This window comes from Balaenoptera borealis (assembly GCF_965194805.1).
Source record: "Balaenoptera borealis genome assembly, chromosome: 6".
Taxonomy (NCBI): domain Eukaryota; kingdom Metazoa; phylum Chordata; class Mammalia; order Artiodactyla; family Balaenopteridae; genus Balaenoptera; species Balaenoptera borealis.
In genome coordinates, this window is record NC_138863.1 from 58,871,957 (window position 1) to 58,896,377 (window position 24,421).

The 24,421-nt window shown below is 37.1% G+C and overlaps 2 protein-coding genes across 13 annotated transcripts in view; one reads left to right on the forward strand and one right to left on the reverse strand.

Moving 5' to 3' along the window:
• Positions 1 to 5,250, forward strand: part of GPR155 (G protein-coupled receptor 155) — a 49,003-nt gene extending 43,753 nt beyond the window's left edge. For 2 of the 3 annotated variants that reach the window (XM_082397695.1, XM_082397696.1), the window contains exon 16: positions 3,317 to 5,250. In XM_082397695.1, coding sequence (XP_082253821.1) covers positions 3,317 to 3,647 — 331 coding nt within the window. In that variant the 3' untranslated portion in view covers positions 3,648 to 5,250. Of the gene's footprint in view, positions 1 to 3,263 lie in introns of all 3 variants that reach the window. The other variant, XM_082397697.1, reaches the window with a different exon arrangement.
• Positions 5,251 to 17,898: 12,648 nt separating this feature from the next.
• The window catches only part of SCRN3 (secernin 3), a gene marked incomplete at its 5' end in the record, with an annotated part of 35,214 nt that continues 28,691 nt past the window's right edge, over positions 17,899 to 24,421 (reverse strand). For 7 of the 10 annotated variants that reach the window (XM_082397718.1, XM_082397719.1, XM_082397716.1 and 4 more), the window contains 2 exons: positions 17,899 to 20,217; positions 23,240 to 23,414. In XM_082397718.1, the coding sequence (XP_082253844.1) occupies positions 20,047 to 20,217; positions 23,240 to 23,414 (346 nt within the window). In that variant the 3' untranslated portion in view covers positions 17,899 to 20,046. Of the gene's footprint in view, positions 20,218 to 23,238; positions 23,415 to 24,421 lie in introns of those variants that run through there. The other 3 variants (XM_082397722.1, XM_082397721.1, XM_082397723.1) reach the window with 3 other exon arrangements.

A 24,421-nucleotide genomic window follows, 5' to 3' on the forward strand; every position in this document is an offset into this window, starting at 1 on the left:
TAGTGCCAATATTTTTGGTTGTCAAAAAAAGAGAAAAAAACAAAACATGATATTAAGAATACTTTTATGTTTATAACTGAAAAATTGAAAATGTATGAAAATTACCATTCAGGATATTTACAAATATTATGCCACTATATTTCATTATAACTGGAGGTATCCTGGTATAGCTCGTGGAAAGGGGACTCACTGGGTGGGGACTAATACTAGAACTCAATTACTGGATCTGCCACTTATTAGCTCTGTGACATTGGGCAAGTTTAAGTCTCCAAACCTTAGTTTTCCTCTTCTTTAAAATACCTGGCTCTTGGGGTTGTTTGCATTAGATAACAAAATCTATATGCTGCGCCTAGCCCAGTTTCTGGAAATGGTAAGCTATGAAAAAAAATTAGTTTCCCACCCTTAAAGGCCCAAACACAATTATTTCAAAGAACCATCTATGGATAGTTTCAACAATTTAAAATTGCTTTTTAAAATTTAAAAAAAGGAACTCTGTGTTACCTCCACCAGGCCCACTGTGATTGCTGACTGGCATAGCTCTTTGCCATTTGCAGGGCTGTCAGGCTGCCTCCGTCCCAGATGGCAAATGGGCACAGGCTGGTGATGGTACTGCTCTGCACCCTGCATAGTGGCTAATCCTCTGCCACTCTGTACAACTCCGTGAGCTGTGGTTGTAGCTGCCTGATCAGTCCTCAGGAAGCAAATATTAATCAGTTGGTGTCTGGATTAGAAGGTGTAGGGCTATAAATTTAAAATCAACAAGGAGGAAAAAGGCTCAGACTCCGGGTGTAACATTCAGGCTTTTGTTTAAAGTGATGTTTGTAGTTGCAAAGCATAAATTAAGATATCTTATTACTAAGTAAAATATTGATGTTACAATATTGTGATTTTGTGTACTTGAGAAAGTTTTTCATATATATTAACCTCTTTTCTAATTTTTATATGAAACGCTAATGTACATTCATTTGTGGTTAAATGCTTTAAAATTTTTGTCACCTATTTCTCATTTCATCTTGATATTCATCCACTGTTTCCTACTGTCAAGCACTTTAGGTTTTGCAGCTTAACTAATGCTTGTGGACAGATTCATGTTGTCTATTGCATACTTGTATAAAAATGAACAGAATCTACTTAATTTGTTTTTTTACATTTCTTTTTCCCTTGTTTTTTTGTTCATACCTGAGGCAGCCTCACATTTGCATTAGGAAGACAAATTTTAAATAATTAAGAAGCAGATTTATTATCAAAAATTTTTTAAATCTGAGGAATCTGGGATTTCCCTGGCAGTCCAGTGATTAAGACTCTGCACTGGGGCTTCCCTGGTGGCGCAATGGTTAAGAATCCGCCTGCCAATGCAGGGGACACGGGTTTGAGCCCTGGTCCGGGAAGATCCCACATGCCATGGAGCAACTAAGCCCGTGCGCCACAACTACTGAGCCTGCGCCCTAGAGCCCGTGAGCCACAACTACTGAGCCCACGTGCCACAACTACTGAAGCCCACGTGCCTGGAGCCCATGCTCCGCAACAAGAGAAGCCCCTGCAATGAGAGGCCCGCGCACCGCAATGAAGAGTAGCCCCCGCTCGCCGCAACTAGAAAGCCCGCCTGCAGCAACAAAGACCCAACACAGTCAAAAATAAATAAGTAAAATAAATAAATTTAGAAAAAAAAAAAAAAAAGACTCCACACTTCCAGTGCAGGGGGCGTGGGTTTAATCCCTGGTCTGGGAACTAAGATCCCACAAGCCATGCAGCATGGCCAAAAAAAAAAAAAAAAAAATCTGAGGAATCTTATGGAAATTCCTCAAAAAATTAAAAATAGTACCATATGATCCAGCAATTCCACTCCTGAGTATTGACCCAAAGAAAATAAAAACACTAATTAGAAAACATATGTGCTCCCCTTTGTTCATTGCAGTATTATTTACAATAGGCAACATATAGAAGAAACCTAAGTGTCCCTCAGTAGATGGATGGATAAAGAAGATGGGGTATATATATACAATGGAATATCACCCAGCCATAAAAAAGAATGAAATCCTGCCATCTGCGACAAGATGGATGGACCTAGAGGGCAATATACTAAGTGAAATAAGTCAGACAGAGAAAGACAAACACTGTATGATTTCGCTTATATGTGGAATCTAAAAAAACAAAACAAATGAACAGGCATAACAAAACAGAAACAGAGTCATAGATACAGAGAACAGACAAGTGGTTGCCAGAGGGGAGGAGGTTGGGGGGAAGAAAGAAATAGGTGATGGAGATTAAGAGGTACAGACTTTCAGTTGTAAAATAGATGAATCACAGGGGTGAAATGTACAGTGTGGGGAATATAGTCAACAACTATGAAAAAAAAAATCTTAGATTTATAGCAAGACAGATCTCACTTACCCTTTGCCTGCTTCTTTTTTTTTAATAGTCATTCTTTTTTTATTTTTTTTATTTTTGGCTGCGTTGGGTCTTCGTTGTTGAGCGTGGGTTTTCTCTAGTTGCGGCGAGCAGGGGCTACTCTTCATTGCAGTGTGCAGGCTTCTCACTGCGGTGGCTTCTCTTGTTGCAGAGCACGGGCTCTAGGCGCACGGGCTTCAGTAGCTGTGGCACGCAGCTTCAGTAGTTGTGGCTCGTGGGCTCTAGAGCACAGGCTCAGTAGTTGTGGCTCATGGGCTTAGTTGCTCCACGGCATGTGGGATCTTCCTGGACCAGGGCTCAAACCCGTGTCCCCTGCATTGGCAGGCAGATTCTTAACCACTGTGCCACCAGGGAAGCCCTGCCTGCTTCTTAATGGAGCAAATTCCTAACATATCAGTAAGATTATCTTGCTCAGGGCATGAAGAAAGGTATTGTGATAAGCAGAAAATAAAAAGTTTGATTTCAGTAATTTAGTAAAAATTGTCACTTCTTAAGAGCTTGCAAAAATATTACTTAATGCTCCTGAGACAATTAAATTATTTATTTTAACTGAGTATAACATAAAATATATAACTGCTATCTACAGAATGCATCTGATCATAAAATACCATCTACTATAAAAAGAATATTTCTTTGTTGATGCACTTACATTATCTAAGTCATTTTTTTTTGTTTGTTTCTGTTTTCACAAGCATTATTGGCCTATTTTGTTTTTCTCTGGTGGGTCTTTCTAGGTTCAGGTAATTTAACAAACCCTTTATATTCAGAATAGTTTCATCCCTGCCACCTTTTAACTGTCATGCTGTCTTTCCCTGTCTCCTTCTATTTTTCCTTGCTTGTCCTCCATCATGCAGTGCTGATACCAGATTTACAGAACATATGGGTGAATCATTCCTTTGACATACAGGTGTGGTGCCAAGACTTCTGCCGGGACCTTCTGTGGCTGTGACCTGGTGAACTGGCTAATTGAAGTTGGCCTTGCCTCCGACCGTGGTGAAGCTGTGATATACGGAGATAAACTGGTGCAAGGGGGAGTCATCCAACACATCACCAACAATTATGAATTTCGGGATGAGTACTTGTTTTACAGATTTCTTCAAAAGAGTCCTGAACAGAGTCCTCCTGCTATTAACGCAAACATTCCCCAACAGGAACGATACAAAGAAATTGAGCATTCATCCCCATCCCTTAAGACCTCAGTTATAAAGGAGACAAGCCCACATGGAGTCATATTCTAGCCCCAGATCTGTTACTTATTAGTTAGGGGACCTTGGGCAAATCACAACCTCTCTGAGCCTCAGTTGCCTCTTCTGTAAAATTTGACAAGACATGTTCCCACCCCATGCTAATATTCTGTGATTTCATGTGTATGTAAAACACACAGGAAATTGACTTAGAAAAAAGAGAAACAAATCAAGATTTAAAGTTCTGATAATGAATATAATGATTACTATAGACTATGCCAACATTTTAAAACATTGCTTCCTGCAGTTGCGTGCTGTAATTTCAAAATCAATATCCAATTTACTATTCTTTCAAATTGCCGAATTTGGCAGGTGTGCTGTTGGGAGGATATGGACCTTAAATTATGACCAGTTTGCACTTATTGATAGCACTTCCTAAAAAAAATTTCATTGATTCTTATGAGAGGCCTTCTTATTCTATTTTTCCATTCCCTTGAAAAATAGTACTCATTAAAAACTAGAAGCACTTTTTTAAAAAACAAGTGCTTCATCTCCTCTTGCTTTTCTATCCAGTGTACTAATCTGTGCCATTAGGAGGGAAATAAGAACCTCCATAAATATTATTATCTCTAAAATTCATCAACAGAGGTATAGTCTAACCTTTAGCTTTTGTACTAAAAGTAATAATTTGAGCAGATCCATTTAAATTTATCAGCAAAATTATTGCTGTGTGACATATCATTTCTGGTGTTTGCACAAAGCATCTCTGTGCAGAAGGACAGAGATTACCTTATTACCTATTACCTTATTCCCTGCAGTTAAAAAGAAGAAAAAACTATGTAATTCAAGCCAAGATTTTAAAATTCGACGCCTAACATCCTATTTTTACATTTACAATTTAGTTTTTTTAAGTGTCCATGTATAAAAATTTATAAATTTGAAAATTACTAAATGTTGCCCTCTACTTAATTATTAGCTGTTAGTACTGGTTTAACTTATTTAAAACTGTTTCAAATATTTATTTGTCTCATACTTTTAGTGTCTTATATGTAAAAGCCATTTAGAAAATAATTTATAGGGTTAAATCATTGCCCTTTTAATGTAACAAAAATGTAATTAAAAAAAAAAACCTGCATGGAAGCCTAGTGTACTTAACAAGTAAATTACACATTAGTGTGTAGTATTAACCTATACCAACTTTAAGTTATAACTAGGGAATGGGGTTTTTCAGCAGAACTGTTTGCTACATAACTTTAAAAAAAAAATATGACCACATTATTATAACTCTTAGAATCCTCAGGAGTAAGCATAAAGCCTCATTGCTGTACCAGGAGAATTTTATAGTTACAGCAATAAAGATATTAATTCATATGCATGCAAGAAACTCAAACTCAAGTGGGGAATTTGTTTTGCTTGTGAACAAGTCATACTACACATGTTCTGTTATTTGCATGACAGGAATTGGCAGCATCTTTTTCCATGGAAGACACTAAAAGAAAACCCTGACTCAGGATGATCTGCAGTTTCAGATAAGGAAAGCTTTTAAGAGATGTTTTTAGAATTAAGGATATGCTAATTTTATTAAATAAAAATATTTGTAACTTTTACTCACTCACTGACAAAGCAAGTTTCTCAATAAAATATCTATTTTAACTTGCATTGCCAACGTCTTTTCTTTGAGTAATCTGAATAATGCAGAAGCCATCAGAGAGATCTTTTCTATAGGTTTTCAATGTTTCCTTAAATGGGTCTCCTGAGATTGCTCTATTCTTCATGACCCTATGGGATCTGTGCACAAGGCCTTGCCCAATTATGCACTCAGTAAACACATTTTATTCATGAGTCAATATGACATTAGAGTCCTCACATATTTCATAATTTTTAATGTGCAGGGTCACAGCTGAGAAAATTATCCAATACTGTTTTGATTAAAATATACCCCTTTTGGGGACTTCCCTGGTGGCACAGTGGTTGGGAGTCCGCCTGCCAATGCAGGGGACATGGGTTCGAGCCGTGGTCCGGGAAGATCCCACATGCCACGGAGCAACTAAGCCCGTGTGCCACAACTACTGAGCCTGTGTGCCACAACTACTGTAGCCCGTGTGCCTACAGCCTGTGCTCCACAGCAGGAGAGGCCACCGCAATGAGAAGCCCATGCACTGTAGCGAAGAGTAGCCCCCATTCGCCGCAACTAGGGGAGGCCTGTGCACAGCAACGAAGACCCAACACAGCCATAAATAAATAAATAAATTTATAGAATAAAGTTTAAAAAAGAAATTAAAAAAATATATATATACATATACCCCTTTTATACTAATCTTCAGCATGGTCAATTGTTCTTTTTCTTTGTTCTCAATGAGTAATTTCATGCCTAACTTGTATTTAAATTTAAGTACTTTTAGAATAAGGTAAACTGTGCTTGGCATTTTAGGAATAACGATTAATGATCAGTCAGCTTCTAAAAGCAAAAAATAATGTAAAACTATTATGTTACATTTGCTATGCAGTAGAATACAGCTCTTAGTTTTTGCCCCATCATACCTCATATCATGTAAAATATTAAATTACTTTAGATCACTAAACTAGGTAGTGAAGTGATGAGTTATGGTTGGAAACAGTTCAGATCAGAAATTTTACCACCATTTTTCAGGAAAAGATGGGACGATAAATTTCTACAGTTGTTATGATAAAAGCCTAAAATCAATTAAAAAGAGAAAACACTCACCCTGTTGAACCTATTTTGGGGCAAATTTTACAAATAGGAACTAGATTTCCAAAATTCTAGGCTGCATAATTATTTCTAGGGCAAATTTTTTTATTGAAAATTAATATGTAAATGGATGTTTTCATCAAAGACCAAACTAGCTTTCTCTAAAATACTCACGTTTTTTAGATTATTCCCTTGGTTTATTATGTAATGGTAAATAATAAACCACATCATCTAAGGATTGACTAAAAAAAACTTAAATTTCAGCTATTTTTTTTTCCATAGTTTTAACACCTTTATTAAATCTAATAACTTTCATAAAGAGCCTGGCACACCTTAGGGACTCATGAGCTTATTAAATATTAGCTAACCTCATTTTATGACCAAACCTCTCTTTTCCTGTTACTCTAATATTTATTTTATCAACTCTTATTATTTTTTTTAACATCTCTATTGGAGTATAATTGCTCTACAATGGTGTGTTAGTTTCTGCTTTATAACAAAGTGAATCAGCTGTACATATACATATAACCCCCATATCTCCTCCCTCTTGCATCTCCCTCCCACCCTCCCTATCCCACCCTTCTAAGTGGACACAAAGCACCAAGCTGAACTCCCTGTGCTATGCAGCTGCTTCCCACTAGCTATCTATTTTACATTTGGTAATGTATATATGTCCATGCCACTCTCTCACTTCATCCCAGCTTACCATTCCCCCTCCCCGTGTCCTCAAGTCCATTCTCTACGTATGTGTATTTATTCCTCTCCTGCCCCTAGGTTCTTCAGAACTTTTTTTTTTTTTTTTTAGATTCCATATATATGTGTTAGCATACGGTATTTGTTTTTCTCTTTCTTAGTTATTTCACTCTGTATGACAGTCTCTAGGTCCATGCACCTCACTACAAATAACTCAATTTTGTTTCTTTTTATGGCTGAGTAATATTCCATTGTATATATGTGCCACATCTTCTTTATCCATTCATCTGTCAATGGACACTTAGGTTGCTACCATGTCCTGGCTATTGTAAATAGAGCTGCAATGAACATTGTGGTACATGACTCTTTTTGAATTATGGTTTTCTCAGGGTATATGCCCAGTAGTGGGATTGCTGGATCGTATGGTAGTTCTACTTTTAGTTTTTTAAGGAACCTCCATACTGTTCTCCATAGTGGCTGTATCAATTTACATTCCCACCAACAGTACAAGAGGGTTCCCTTTTCTCCACACCCTCTCCAGCATTTATTGTTTGTAGATTTTTTGATGATGGCTATTCTGACCAGTGTGAGGTAATAACTCATTGTAGTTTTGACTTGCATTTCTCTAATGATTAGCGATGTTGAGCATCCTTTCATGTGTTGGTTGGCAATCTGTATATCTTCTTTGGAGAAATGTCTATTTCGGTCTTCTCCCCTTTTTTGGATTGGGTTGTTTGTTTTTTTAATATTGAGCTGCATGAGCTGCTTGTAAATTTTGGAGATTAATCCACTGTCAGTTGCTTCATTTGCAAATATTTTCTCCCATTCTGAGGGTTGTCTTTTCGTCTTGTTTATGGTTTCCTTTGCTGTGCAAAAGCTTTGAAGTTTCATTAGGTCCCATTTGTTTATTTTTGTTTTTATTTCCATTTCTCTAGGAGGTGGGTCAAAAAGGATCTTGCTGTGATTCATGTCACAGAATGTCCTGCCTATGTTTTCCTCAAAGAGTTTTGTATTGTCTGGCCTTACATTTAGGTCTTGAATCCGTTTTGAGTTTATTTTTGTGTATGGTGTTAGGAAGTGTTCTAATTTCATTCTTTTACTTGTAGCTGTCCAGTTTTCCCAGCACCACTTATTGAAGAGGCTGTCTTTCCTTCATTGTATATTCTTGCCTCCTTTATCAAAGATAAGGTGACCATATGTGTGTGGGTTTATCTCTGGACTTTCTATCCTGTTCCATTGATCTATATTTCTGTTTTTGTGACAGTACCATACTGTCTTGATTACTGTAGCTTTGTAGTATAGTCTGAAGTCTGGGAGCCTGATTCCTCCAGCTCCATTTTTCTTTCTCAAGATTGCTTTGGCTATTCGGGGTCTTTTGTGTCTCCATACAAATTGTGTAATTTTTTGTTCTAGTTCTGTGAAAAATGCCATTGGTAGTTTGATAGGGATTGCATTGAATCTGTAGATTGCTTTGGGTAGTATACTCATTTTCACAATGTTGATTCTTCCAATCCAAGAACATGGCATATCTCTCCATCTGTTGGTATCATCTTTAATTTCTTTCATCAGCACCTCATAGTTTTCTGCATACAGGTCTTTTGTCTCCCTAGGTAGGTTTATTCCTAGGTATTTTATTCTTTTTGTTGCAATGGTAAATGGGAGTGTTTTCTTAATTTCTCTTTCAGATTTTTCATCATTAGTATATAGGAATGCAAGAGATTTCTGTGCATTAATTTTGTATCCTGCTCCTTTACCAAATTCATTGATTAGCTCTTGTAGTTTTCTGGTAGCATCTTTAGGATTGTCTATGTATAGTATCATGTCATCTGCAAACAGTGACAGTTTTACTTCTTCTTTTCTGATTTGGATTCCTTTTATTTCTTTTTTTTTTTTTTAAACATCTTTATTGAAGTATAATTGCTTCACAATGGTGTGTTAGTTTCTGCTTTATAACAAAGTGAATCAGCTACACATATACACACGTTCCCATATCTCCTCCCTCCTGCATCTCCCGCCCTCCCACCCTCCCCATCCCACCCCCCCAGGCGGTCACAAAGCACTGAGCTGATCTCCCTGTGCTATGCGGCTGCTTCCCACTAGCTATCTATTTTACATTTGGTAGTGTATATATGTCCATGACACTCTCTCACCCTGTCACATCTCACCCCTCCCCCTCCCCATATCCTCAAGTCCATTCTTTAGTAGGTCTGTGTCTTTATTCCCATCTTGCCACTAGGTTCTTCATGACATTTTTTTCCCCCTTAGATTCCATATATGTTAGCATACTGTATTTGTTTTTCTCTTTCTGACTTACTTCACTCTGTATGACAGATTCTAACTCCATCCACCTCATTACAAATACCTCCATTTCATTTCTTTTTATGGCTGAGTAATATTCCATTGTATATATGTGCCACATCTTCTTTATCCATTCATCCGATGATGGACACTTAGGTTGCTTCCATGTCCTGGCTGTTGTAAATAGAGCTGCAATGAACATTTTGGTACATGACTCTTTTTGAATTATGGTTTTCTCAGGGTATATGCCCAGTAGTGGGATTGCTGGGTCGTATGGTAGTTCTATTTTTAGTTTTTTAAGGAACCTCCATACTGTTCTCCATAGTGGCTGTATCAATTTACATTCCACCAACAGTGCAAGAGTGTTCCCTTTTCTCCACACCCTCTCCAGCATTTATTGTTTGTAGATTTTTTGATGATGGCCATTCTGACTGGTGTGAGGTGATAATTCATTGTAGTTTTGATTTGCATTTCTCTAATGATTAATGATGTTGAGCATTCTTTCATGTGTCTGTTGGCCATCTGTATATCTTCTTTGGAGAAATGTCTATTTAGGTCTTCTGCCCATTTTTGGATTGGGTTGTTTGTTTTTTTGTTATTGAGCTGCATGAGCTGCTTGTAAATCTTGGAGATTAATCCACTGTCAGTTGCTTCATTTGCAAATATTTTCTCCCATTCTGAGGGTTGTCTTTTGGTCTTGTTTATGGTTTCCTTTGCTGTGCAAAAGCTTTTAAGTTTCATTAGGTCCCATTTGTTTATTTGTGTTTTTATTTCCATTTCTCTAGGAGCTGGGTCAAAAAGGATCTTGCTGTGATGTATGTCATAGAGTGTTCTGCCTATGTTTTCCTCTAAGAGTTTGATAGTGTCTGGCTTTACACTTAGGTCTTTAATCCATTTTGAGTTTATTTTTGTGTATGGTGTCAGGGAGTGTTCTAATTTCATACTTTTACATGTACCTGTCCAATTTTCCCAGCACCACTTCTTGAAGAAGCTGTCTTTTCTCCACTGTATATGCTTGCCTCCTTTATCAAAGATAAGGTGACCATATGTGCGTGGGTTTATCTCTGGGCTTTCTATCCTGTTCGATTGATCTATATTTCTGTTTTTGTGCCAGTACCAAACTGTCTTGATTACTGTAGCTTTGTAATATAGTCTGAAGTCAGGGAGCCTGATTCCTCCAGCTCCATTTTTCTTTCTCAAGATTGCTTTGGCTATTCGGGGTCTTTTGTGTCTCCATACAAATTGTGAAATTTTTTGTTCTAGTTCTGTGAAAAATTCCAGTGGTAGTTTGATAGGGATTGCATTGAATCTGTAGATTGCTTTGGGTAGTAGAGTCATTTGCACAATGTTGATTCTTCCAATCCAAGAACATGGTATATCTCTCCATCTATTTGTATCATCTTTAATTTCTTTCATCAGTGTCCTATAATTTTCTGCATACAGGTCTTTTGTCTCCTTAGGTAGGTTTATTCCTAGATATTTTATTCTTTTTGTTGCAATGGTAAACGGGAGTGTTTTCTTAATTTCACTTTCAGATTTTTCATCATTAGTATATAGGAATGCAAGAGATTTCTGTGCATTAATTTTGTATCCTGCTACTTTACCAAATTCATTGATTAGCTCTAGTAGTTTTCTGGTAGCAGTTTTAGGATTCTCTATGTATAGTATCATGTCATCTGCAAACAGTGACAGCTTTACTTCTTCTTTTCCGATTTGGATTCCTTTTATTTCTTTTTCTTCTCTGATTGCTGTGGCTAACACTTCCAAAACTATGTTAAATAATAGTGGTGAGAGTGGGCAACCTTGTCTTGTTCCTGATCTTAGTGGAAATGGTTTCAGTTTTTCACCATTGAGGACAATGTTGGCTGTGGGTTTGTCATATATGGCCTTTATTGTGTTGAGGAAAGTTCCCTCTATGCCTACTTTCTGCAGGGCTTTTATCATAAATGGGTGTTAAATTTTGTTGAAAGCTTTCTCTGCCTCTATTGATATGATCATATGGTTTTTCTCCTTCAATTTGTTAATATGATGTATCACGTTGATTGATTTGCATATATTGAAGAATCCTTGCATTCCTGGGATAAACCCCACTTGATCATGGTGTATGATCCTTTTAATGTGCTGTTGGATTCTGTTTGCTAGTATTTTGTTGAGGATTTTTGCATCTATGTTCATCAGTGATATTGGCCTGTAGTTTTCTTTCTTTGTGACATCTTCGTCTGGTTTTGGTATCAGGGTGATGGTGGCCTTTTATTTCTTTTTATTCTCTGATTGCTGTGGCTAAAACTTCCAAAACTATGTTGAATAATAGTGGTGAGAGTGGGCAACCTTGTCTTGTTCCTGATCTTAGAGGAAATGGTTTCAGTTTTTCACCATTGAGGACAATGTTGGCTGTGGGTTTGTCATATATGGCCTTTATTATGTTGAGGTAAGTTCCCTCTATGCCTACTTTCTGGAGGGTTTTTATCATAAATGGGTGTTGAATTTTGTCAAAAGCTTTTTCTGCATCTGTTGAGATTATCATATGGTTTTTCTCCTTCAATTTGTTAACATGGTGTATCACATTGATTTGTGTATATTGAAAATCCTTGCATTCCTGGGATAAACCCCACTTGATCATGGTGTTGGATCATGTGCTGTTGGATTCTGTTTGCTAGTTGTTGAGGATTTTTGCATCTATGTTCATCAGTTATATTGGCCTGTAGTTTTCCTTTTTTGTGACCTCTTTGTCTGGTGTTGGTATCAGGGTGATGGTGGCCACATAGAATGAGTTTGGGAGTGTTCCTCCCTCTGCTATATTTTGGAAGAGTTTTAGAAGGATAGGTGTTAGCTCTTCTTTAAATGTTTGATAGAATTCGCCTGTGAAGCCATCTGGTCCTGGGCATTTGTTTGTTGGAAGATGTTTAATCGCAGTTTCAATAGTGCTTGTGCTTGTGATTGGTCTGTTTATATTTTCTATATCTTCCTGGTTCAGTCTTGGAAGGTTGTGCTTTTCTAAGAATTTGTCCATTTCTTCCAGGTTGTCCATTTTATTGTCGTATAGTTGCTTGTAGTAATCTCTCATGATCCTTTGTATTTCTTCACTGTCAGTTGTTACTTCTTTTTCATTTCTAATTCTATTGAGTCTTCTCCCGTTCTTTCTTGATGAGTCTAGCTAATGGTTTATCAATTTTGTTTATCTTCTGAAAGAACCAGCTTTTAGTTTTATTGATCTTTGCTATCGTTTCCTTCATTTCTTTTTATTTCTGATCTAATCTTTATGATTTTTTTCCTTCTGCTAACTTTGGGGTTTTTTTGTTCTTCTTTCTCTAATTGCTCTAGGTGTAAGGTTAGGTTGTTTACTTGAGGTGTTTCTTGTTTCTTGAGGTAGGAGCGTATTGCTATAAACTTCCCTCTTAGAACTGCTTTTGCTGCACCCCACAGGTTTTGGGTTGTCATGTTCTCATTGTCATTTGTTTCTAGGTATTTTTTGATTTCCTCTTTGATTTCTTCAGTGATCTCTTGGTTATTTTGTACTGTATTGTTTAGCCTGCATGTGTTTGTATTTTTTACAGATTTTTTCCCTGTAATTGACATCTAGTCTCATAGCACTGTCGTTGGAAAAGATGCTTGATACGATTTCAATTTTCTTAAATTTACCAAGGCTTGATTTGTGACCCAAGATATGATCTGTCCTGGAGAATGTTCCATGAGCACTTGAGAAGAAAGTGTATTCTGTTGTTTTTGGATGGAATGTCCTATAAATATCAGTTAAGTCCATCTTGTTTAATGTATCATTTAAAGCTTGTGTTTCCTTATTTATTTTCATTTTGGATGATCTGTCCATTGGTGAAAGTGGGGTGTTAAAGTCCCCTACTATGATTGTGTTACTGTCAATTTCCCCTTTTATGGCTGTTAGCATTTGCCTTAGGTACTGAGATGCTCCTATGTTGGGTGCATAAATATTTACAATTGTTATATCTTCTTCTTGGATTCTTCCTTTGATCATTATGTAGTGTGCTTCTTTGTCTCTTGTAATAGTCTTTATTTTAAAGTCTACTTTCTCTGATACGAGAATTGCTACTCCAGCTTTCTTTTGATTTCCATTTGCATGGAATATCTTTTTCCATCCCCTCACTTTAAGTCTGTATGTGTCCCTAGGTCTGAAGTGGGTCTCTTGTAGACAGCATATATATGGGTCTTGTTTTTGTATCCATTCAGCCAGTCTATGCTTTTGGTTGAAGCATTTAATCCATTTACATTTAAGGTAATTATTGATATGTATATTCCTATTACCATTTTCTTAATTGTTTTCGTTTCGTTATTGTAGGTCTTTTCCTTCTCTTGTGTTTCCTGCCTAGAGACGTTCCTTTAGCATTTGTTGTAAAGCTGGTTGGTGGTGCTGAATTCTCTTAGCTTTTGCTTGTCTGTAAAGGTTTTAATTTCTCTGTCAAATCTGAATGAATGACATTCTTGCTGGGCAGAGTAATCTTGGTTGTAGGTTTTTCCCTTTCATCACTTTCAGTATGTCCTGCCACTCTCTTCTGGCTTGCAGAGTTTCTGCTGAAAGATCAGCTGTTAACCTTATGGGGATTCCCTTGTATGTTATTTGTTGCTTTTCCCTTGCTGCTTTTAATATTTTTTCTTTGTATTTAATTTTTGATAGTTTGATTAATATGTGTCTTGGCATGTTTCTCCTTGGATTTATCCTGTATGGGACTCTCTGCACTTCCTGGACTTGATTGACTATTTCCTTTCCCATATTAGGGAAGTTTTCAACTATAATCTCCTCAAATATTTTCTCAGTCCCTTTCTTTTTCTCTTCTTCTTCTGGGACCCCTATAATTTGAATGTTGGTGCATTTAATGTTGTCCCAGAGGTATCTGAGACTGTCCTCAATTCTTTTCATTCTTTTTTCTTTATTCTGCTCTGTGGTAGTTATTTCCACTCTTTTATCTTCTAGGTCACTTATCCGTTTTTCTGCCTCAGTTATTCTGCTACTGATTCCTTCTAGAGAATTTTTAATTTCATTTATTGTGTTGTTCATCATTGTTTGTTTGCTCTTAATTCTTCTAGGTCCTTGTTAAACGTTTCTTATATTTTCTCCATTCTATTTCCAAGATTTTGGATCATCTTTACTATCATTACTCTGAATTCTTTTTCAGGTAGACTGCCTATTTCCTCTTCATTTGTTTGGTCTGGTGGGTTTTTACCTTGCTCCTTCATCTGCTGTGTATTTCTGTCTTCTCATTTTGCTTAACTTACTGTGTTTGGGGTCTCCTTTTCGCAGGCTGCAGGTTCATAGTTCCCGTTGTTTTTGGTGTCTGCCCCCAGTGGGTAAGGTTGGTTCAGTGGGTTGTGTAGGCTCTCTGGTGGAGGGGACTGGTGCCTGTGTTCTGGTGGATGAGGCTGGACTTGTCTTTCTGGTGGGCAGGACCACGTCTGGTGGTGTGTTTGGGGGTATCTGTGACCTTATTATGATTTTAGGCAGCCCCCCTGCTAATGGGTGGGGTTGTGTTCCTGTCTTGCTAGTTGTTTGGCTGGTCATTGAGTGGAACTGGGTCTTAGTGTTGAGATGGAGATCTCTGGTAGAGCTTTCACCGTTTGATATTACTTGGAGCCGGGAGGTCTCTCTCCCAACTCAGAGGCTCAGGCCTGACACCTGGCCGGAGCACCAAAACCCTGTCAGCCACACGGCTCAGAAGAAAAGGGAGAAAAAAGAAAGAAAGAGAGAGAGAGAGAGCAAGAGAGACAGAGAAACAAAGAAGGAAAAAAGTAAAATAAAAATCAAGTTATTAAAATAAAAAGTAAAAAAATTATTAAAAATTTAAAAATTAAAATGTAATAAAAAAAAGAAAGAGAGCAACCAAACCTAAAAACAAATCCACCAATGATAACAAGTGCTAAAAACTATACCAAAAATTAAAAAACGGACAGAACTCTAGCACAAATGGTAAAAGCAAAGGTATACAGACAAAATCACACAAAGAAGCATACACATACACACTCACAAAAAGAGAAAAAGGAAAAAAATATATATTTTAAAAAAAGGAAGAGTAACCAAATCAATAAACAAATCTACCAATGATAATAAGGTCTAAATACTAAACTAAGATAAACATAAAACCAGAAATAAATTAGATGCAGAAAGCAAACCCCAAGTCTTCAGTTGCTCCCAAAGTCCACCTCCTCAATTTTGGGATGATTCATTGTCTATTCAGGTATTCCACAGATGCAGTGTACATCAAGTTGATTGTGGAGATTTAATCCGCTGCTCCTGAAGCTGCTGGGAGAGATTTCCCTTTCTCTTCTTTGTTCGCACAGCTCCTGGGGTTCAGCTTTGGATTTGGCCCTGCCTCTGCATGTAGGGCGCCTAAGGGCGTCTGTTCCCACCCAGACAGGATGGGGTTAAAGTAGCAGCTGATTAGGGGGCTCTGGCTCACTCAGGCCAGGGGGAGGGAGGGGTATGGAATGCGGGGCGAGCCTGCAGCAGCAGAGGCCGGCGTGACATTGCAACAGCCTGAGGCGCACTGTTCTCCCAGGGAAGTTGTCCCTGGATCACGGGACCCCGGCAGTGGCGGGCTGCACAGGCTCCCAGGAGGGGAGGTGTGGATAGTGACCTGTGCTTGCACACAGGCTTCTTGGTAGCTGCAGCAGCAGCCTTAGCGTTTCATGTCTGTCTCTCTGATGTCCATGCTGATGGCCGCGGCTTGCACCCTTCTCTGGAGCTCGTTTAGGTGGTGCTCTGAATCCCCTTTCCTCACGCACCCTGAAACAATGGTCTCTTGCCCCTTAGGCAGTTCCAGACTTTTTCCCAGACTCCCTCCCAGCTAGCTGTGGCGCACTAGCCTCCTTCAGGCTGTGTTCACGCAGCCAACCCCAGTCCTCTCCCTGGGATCCGACCTCCAAAGCTGGAGCCTCAGCTCCCAGCCCCCACCTGCCCCGGCGGGTGAGGAGACAAGCCTCTCAGGCTCATGAGTGCTGGTCGGCACCGATCCTCATGCGGGAATCTCTCTGCTTTGCCCTCTGCACCCCTGTTGCTGCACTCTCCTCCGTGGCTCTGAAGCTTCCCCCCACACCCTCCCCACCTACCCCCACCCCATCTCCGCCAGTGAAGGGGCTTCCTAGTGTATGGAAACTTTTCCTCCTTCACAACTCTCTCCCAGAGGTCCAGGTCCCATCCCCATTCTTTTGTCTCTGTTTTTTCTTTTTTCTTTTGCCCTACCCAGGTACATGGGTAGTTTCTTGCCTTTTGGGAAGTCTGAGGTCTTCTGCCAGCGTTCAGTAGGTGTTCTGTAGGAGTTGTTCCACATGTAGATGTATTTCTGCTGTATTTGTGGGGAGGAAGGTGATCTCCACATCTTACTCCTCCACCATCTTGAAGGTCCCCCCAGCTAATATATTTTTTACTCTTAAGAAACACATGAAATTTAAGAAAACCTTAAATTTTCTAAAATATACCACAAGGTATTAATTACTCACTGAAGTACCAAAGCCCAATACCATATTGGATTTATAGAGTGAAAGTCTCCCAAAATGTTTTATAAATTAATTGGCTGTTTCATAAATATAATAATCCTTATCTTTATCTGGGGAGTTATTATTCCTATTTTGAATATGGAATAAGGGAACAGGTTGACCTCAGCCTTATAAAAGGCTATCAAGTTGTACAGATAGATTGCCTAGCTAATTTTCTCAACTTTACAAGCAGAGAAGAGGACTGTGTAAATTCTCTCCATCAGTCCTTGAATGTTAGTTTAAATGTTTATTGAGCATCTAGCTTGTGCCAGACATAATGCTGAACATTAAGCACACAACAGTGGGAAAAAATATGGTTCTTATCTTCACAAAGCTTCTTCTGCTGTGAGAGACAGATGTTAAACATTTAATTACACTTGTGATCAGGATCACATGTGGCTCTCAGAGTATGTATCAAGAGGCTTGATCTTGAGTGGGGAAAACTTCCCTGAGGAAGTCATGTTTCAGCAAAACTCTAAAGGATGGAAAGAACTACTTATATAAAAAGCACATGAAATGAATGGTGCAAGCAGAGGGTACAGTCATGATGAAGGAACTGGGCACATTCAAGGAATTGAAAGAGCAGAATAGAAACTTTAAAAATAACAAAGCATAAGATATAGATGGGGCAGATTGGCAGGATCTTGTTGATAGTTGTTAAGGATTGGGACTTATCTCATTGACTCTTTACAGTTTTAGACATAATAGGAAAATTAACAACTTGATTTTTTAAAATGAGCAAAAGATCTGAACAGATTCCTCACCAAAGAAGATAATATAGATGGCAAATAAGCATATGAAGAGGTGCTTTGCATCATATGTCATTAGGGAAATGCAAATTAAAACAATGAGATACTACTACATACCTATTAGAATGGCCCAAATCCAGAACACTGACAACAACAAATGTTGGCGAGGATGTGGAACAATAGGAACTCTCACTGACTGCTGGTAGGAAAGCAAAATGGTACAGTAGTCACTTTAGAAGACAGTTTGGCAGTTTCTTATAAAACTAAACATACTCTTACCACACCATCCAACACTCATGTTCCTGGGTATTTACCCAAATGAGTTGAAACCATGTCTACACAAAAACCTGCACATGGATATTTATAGCAGCTTTATTCATAATTGCCAAAACACAGAAGCAACCAGACGTCCTTCAGTAGTGGATATCAGCAACCAGGGTATCCAGACAGTGGAATATTATTCATCATTAGAAAGAAATGAGTTATCAAGCCATGAAAAGACATAGAGGAAACTTAAATGCATATTACTAAGTTAAAGAGCCAATCTGAAAAGGAGGCTACATACTGTATGATTCCACCTACACAATATTCTGGAAAAGCCAAAACTGTGGAAACAGTAAAAAGATGATTGCCAGGGGTTAGGGGAAGGGAGGGATGAATAGGTGGAGCACGAAGGATATTTAGAGCAGTAAAACTGTTCTGTATGATACTATAATTGTAGATACACGTCATTATACATTTATCCAAACCCATAGAATGTACAATGAGTGAAACCTAATGTAAACTCTGGATTTTGGGTGATAATGATGTGTCAGTGTAGCTTCATCAGTTATAACAAATGTACCATTCTGGTGTGGGATGTTGATGGTGGAGGGGAGGATAGAGGAACAGGGGTATGTGGGAACTCTGTACTTTCTGCTCAGTTTTGCTTTAAGCCTAAAACTGCTCTAAAAATAAAGTCTATTTTTTAAAAAAAGTTTTAGGAGGGAAATTCATGAACATATTTAAAATTTTAATAGACCACTCTGGCTGCAGTGACCCAGGTGGATGAAGATAAAGAGCAAAAATGGGTGCAGAAGAACTTAACTGCAGTGGTCCAGGTGAGAGCTTGGTGCTAGTTTGGTCTAGCATGGTGTCAAAGGAGAAAGTGAAAACACGCGGGCCCTAGAGAGAGGCACGTTTCTGTGCCTAAATAAATCAATGAACCGCTTACCCTTAGTTTCCTCACATATTAAAAAAGAGAGGGGGGGCATTTGGGGGTTGCCCAAGGGGCTTCATGATTTAAGAAGAACCTATCACTGAATTATATGTAAGGCAAACCAGAATTAACTGAGCATTTGATACAGTTTTCTTTTGTAATGGCAGCCCTGCATTAGACAAGAGCCATCAGGCAGATTATGATTTTTATGAGAGAATTTAAAAAATAATTTCTGAGGACTCTTTAAATATAATGATCCACTATTTTAGTAATAATCCTAATTGCAGTGATAGTGACCAATAAATATGATAATGCAATCAAACACCTAAAATGGAAATTTCTAGAAACCAATAAAAACATAGTGCTATTTTGAGTTGGATTTTTCTTTTGTTTATATTTCCAACTTTGAGTCTTACTTGGTAATCCCTGTGTAACTTTAACAAAGTTTTATAATCTTTGGACAGGTATTATTATTCATATATAATGTTCATAATACATTATTCATTATAACGTTCTTAATGTTCATAATATGCTAATATTTCTATTTCATCACCACTATCTCATTCCTGTTCCTGTTTTCACTGACTGAACAGAAGTAAAAGATGAGAGAGATTTGAGACACCAAAATAATATCTCCTAAGGTCTTGGCTTATTCCATTTCCTAATCTCCCAGGAAAGCTCTTCTAAAAATATTAACATAAATGTCTGTTAAGGGGTATGGGAGAAAAAATGCTAGATAATTAGAGCTAAAAGCTCACTGGTCAGCTAAGTCTTGACAAAGAGCATGTTTGAGTTTAATAAAACATTTGCATAATTAAAAGACTGGAATAAGACAATGTAAATCTAGAAAATTTTGCTAGAGCTGGCTAATACTTGCCTAAAGCACAAAAAACTTATTAGTTGAGACAGTATTTTCCATTACTAAAGAAAAATCTGCTTTCTTGTTGTAACTGAGAAAATTATTTGAGGACAATACATAATTATAATAAATGTATACATTGTTTTAATGTTTCATGCTTTATGCAGAATTGGACATTTAATTACTGTGATTTTTAAAAAGGCATTGTGGCTAAAAAAAAAATACAAGTCAGTACCTAAAGTGATACCTGGCTATCCATGATATATGTGTCCAATTCCAATGTTATTTTCTTTCTCAATATTTCATCAAGGCTACATGTAGTTTTAATAGCCAAGCTATCACTTGAATGCTATTAAAGAATAATCAGATCTGCTCAAACTTAATTTATATTATTTACCAAGGTAACAGATTCTAATTTTGAGGAAGATTGCTGACTATTTATGCGATCACTAAGAACTAATATTTGGCTTATAAATTCTAATTTCATCTTTTGTACACTGAGGAAAAAGATTAACAATTTTATCCACATCAAGATGCTTGTTTTGAAGGATTGATTCCATCTCTTTGAATAGTTCCTTCTCCAGTTTGCTCATGTTGTCCAACATTGTTTTGGCTTTTTCCTAAACAATTAAAAAATAAAAATAAATAACTACACAGACACACATGTGTGCATGAGCACACATGCACACACACGAGTCTAACAAAATTCCAAACCACCTCTATAGACAAGGTTTGTTCATTCTGGTTTCTACTTCTGGTTCGGTTCCCCTTCTCCTATTCTTTAGATAAAGAAAGAATGAAATTCTTTGGGAAAAATCATTGTTCTAGATTCAGTTAATCTATTAACCACAAACTATTAGTTATTTTTAGTAGAAAATACAATAACAATTATGTAGTATTAGTCTATAAGCAAGAAACTTAAAAGACAAATAACAGGTCAATTGAAAATTTGATATTAATTGTGTATGGGGAAGGTTGCTGAAAACTGAGGCTGAAATATTTTTATGAATTTGGATCTTCTACATTTAAAACCAGTATTATCAGATTAAACAAAGGAAATAGAACAGTGACGTTCAAGGGAAAGAGCAACTAAAAGAAAAGTCATTTTCTCTATGATTCCTCCTTGTATCAACACGGGGGGAAAAAGGTCATGATTCTTATAGAAAGGAGAAATTTTTAAGTTATTAATGAATTACCATCATCAGTTAGAGGGTAGGTACTGACAGAAAAATTGTATAAGAAGAGAGTTACTAGAAAGTGAGCGTAATTTTTAAAATTTGAACCATAATGGGGCAGAACTCCACAAAACAAGGATTCTAAACTTTGACCTATACTTCAGTATGAAATTGTATGCAATTTTTTCTGAAGAAACACTGCAATTCATATCAGTGCAAAAAATGTATTTTATCTATAAATGGTATTAGAATAATTGGTCACCTCTTTGGAAAACGAAGTTAGAACCCTACTTCATAACACCTATAAAAATAAATTCCAGATAAAGAATTAAATTTTTTTTTCAAATACGCATATACGTACTAGAAGAAAATACAGAAGTTATATTTATTTTGAGGTGAGGCAGCCCTTTTGAAGCATGAAATCAATATGCCTTAAAGGAAAAGACTAACAAATGCAATTGATTAAATTTTAAACTTTTGTCTGACAAAAAAGTTAAATAAACAAACAGATTAAAAATTTGCTATACCACAAAGTTATTCACATATTTTTGCCTCTTTGAGGCAAAAGACAAAAACAACCAAGAATCGATTGAAGAACAGACTAAGGAAAATAATAGGCAAGTCATTTAAGAGGAAATACAAAGGTCAATAAACATATGACATTTTCAACCTCATTAGTAATCAAGAAATGTTAACTAAACTACCAGTAGGACTGACTCTCCCTAAAACACAGTAGTTATTTACAGAGCCAGGACTAGAACCCAGCTCTTTGACACTTCTTCCCTCAAATCCCATTGTCTTTCCACTACTTCATGTTGTCAATCAACATTTAATACCTATTAAACAGAGCCTAAAATAGTAACTGCTTTTAAATTTTATTTCATTATTACTTAGAAAAATGTCAATCAGCAATTTAATTTAGTTTAACAGGCATTTAGTAATAAGTCTACAAAACCCACCTCCCGGAAGCAGTATTTAAGGGGAAAAGGGAGCTAACAACTCTTGAGAACTATCATGAGCAATTAGAGCAGTGCAGAGGCTGCTCAGGAAGGAGGGAAAATCCCTCCAGAGCAGACATTCATGAAACACATCACTGAAGAACTTGAGCAAAGGCAAGAAGAACCAGGGGCTCATCATTTTTCACAGCACTGTGCTGTCTCTGGAGGATGGGCCAAGCCCATGGAGGGAATGACACTTCTGGCCCCATGCACTGGGCCCTAGTCAGTGCACTTAATAGGCTCCTAGAACAAAACACTTGCCTCTCACTCCATGCCACTAGGCTACAAAAAGGTGTTTACACTGTAGGTCAGAAGTAAAACAAACTGGTCTCAGAAAAAAGCAGTAGTGTCGAGAATCTATAGCAAATAGAGGATCTGTACAGAGCTCTCTGCTTTAAGCATAGGCACGGGGGTGGGCCAGGGGGGTGGCGGAGAGAAAAGCATGGCAACTATGTAAAAATACTACAGAAAAAGGAAAGAAATAAATAATTGCCGGGGAGGAAAATTCATCTAATTCATTTAATGTAGAAAGAATGTAAATGTATATACCTTCACAAAGTAAAAGTAATTATAGGCAATAAAAATCAGAAGCGAAGCTGGTAGAAGCAGGTGAGAAAAGGTATAAGATGGCCAATCTTTTCCTTCATTGCAAGGAACCAGTTGATAGTTCTGAGAAAAGCCTTTAGGTAGCCCTTCCATTTCCTCCTAATCTATTTTTTTAATCTCTGGGGCAGAGACGGAAGAGGGCAGGAAGGCTGAAGAGGTATGAACATTATAAAATTATTTGTCTACCCATCAATCTATCTGTCCCCCCAAAATATATATCTACTTATTTCTGGAGATGAGATTGTGGGTGATGTGTTTAATCTTTTATTATGCTTACGTTTAAAAATAATAAGCATTTATCTTTTTTTAAAACTTCAACTCATTATAATAATTATTATTTTAACTCTATGGGGTGTCAAGTCACTTTCAATTAAAATTAATCTGAGGGTATATGATTAAGAACATTATTTTAGAGACCAGGTTAACTCCCCTCCAGAGGTTTTGTAATTTTTGGTGTGAGATACACTAAGAAAGCTACTTAAACTCTCCAAGTCTCAGATTTCTTATCAGTAAAATGGAAACAATAATAGTACCTACCTGATAAAGTGGTTGTGAAGATTAAATGAAATATCCCATGTAACAGTACCATGGTGCTTGGTGTATAATAAGTGTTCAATAAATGTTAGCTATTGTTATTATGTTTAATGTACTAAATTTCTCTAAATTCATAATATATTCTTAACCTTTTTTTTAACCAAAGTTCAAAAATAATATAGCTCTATTATAGTCTAAGCATCTAAACTATTTTTAAACCTATTTTTATATAAAGGAAAGAAAGCTGAAATTTCAAAGTTCAAAATATGGATTGAATCATATTTTAAGTTATTCTTAATGATAAAACAGAGAATATAATCTAATCATACCTCTTTATTATCTAGTATTTCCAAGGCCTGTTGATGTTTTTGGTAGAGTGGGTGTCTTCTGTCAGGCTTAATGTTAAACTGTGGCTTCTTTTTAACTGAATCTTCAAATGTGGGTGAACTGGTGTCCAATAGTTGTGAAATATTTGGTACAAATATGAAAGGCTTAAAAACAGATCTAGAAGAAAAAGTATTAAGTTTGGTATGTGGGGATATAAAAATATTCAGCATTATTCTAAATCTTCTAAGATTCCCTCTAATTTCTACTAATTTATAACATACTAATTGTTCCTGTCATACTACTTATACCCATGCCTGTCTTCCCTGGTACACTGGGATCTCCTAAATACTTTATTTAGCCTTGTATTCCCATGAACCTAACAAAGGGCCTGGCATATAAACAGTGTCAAGTAAAATTATAGTTCATCATTTTCTACTGCAAACTCCACAGTTGGAGGGTAAGAACAATCCTCAATGTAACAGATTGAGCATTAGGATTTGGGATGAAAATAAGCAGCAGTATTAATAAGGGATTCACAAGTTTTATTCCGTTTTCTGGAAGATATCTTTAATAATATGAAAGATCATAATACTAAGAGATAGTGAATATAAGATCACTTCTAAATGTAATGTGCATTAAGTTTTATGAGATACCAATGATTTAAATCAAGGTAGTCTATATATATCCTACTTAAGATATAACTTGAACTACTGATATTTTGTTTTACATGTATGTATTTTCTAGATCATTTAACCTTTTTACTCTTACTCATCATCTAATATTTAATACTGAAATCTGTATTAGAAAACCAACCTACTTTCTTTTCTTGACAATTTTAAATATAGTTAGGGAAAGAGGGAGTAGGGATAACTGCATACCAGAAACTATAAACATTTTCATCCCATATGAATGAGAATAGTTATGGCAATGATACACATAGGAAAACGGCAGACTAAAACCTGAATAGAAAATGCATTCAAGAGACTTCCCTGGTGGCGCAGTGGTTAAGAATCCGCCTGCCAATGCAGGGGACAGGGGTTCGAGCCCTGGTCCGGAAAGATCTCACATGCCACGGAGCAACTAATCCCGTGTGCCACAACTACTGAGCCTGCGCTCTAGAGCCCGCGAGCTGTAACTACTGAGCCCATGTGCTGCAACTACTGAAGTCCACATGCCTGGAGTCT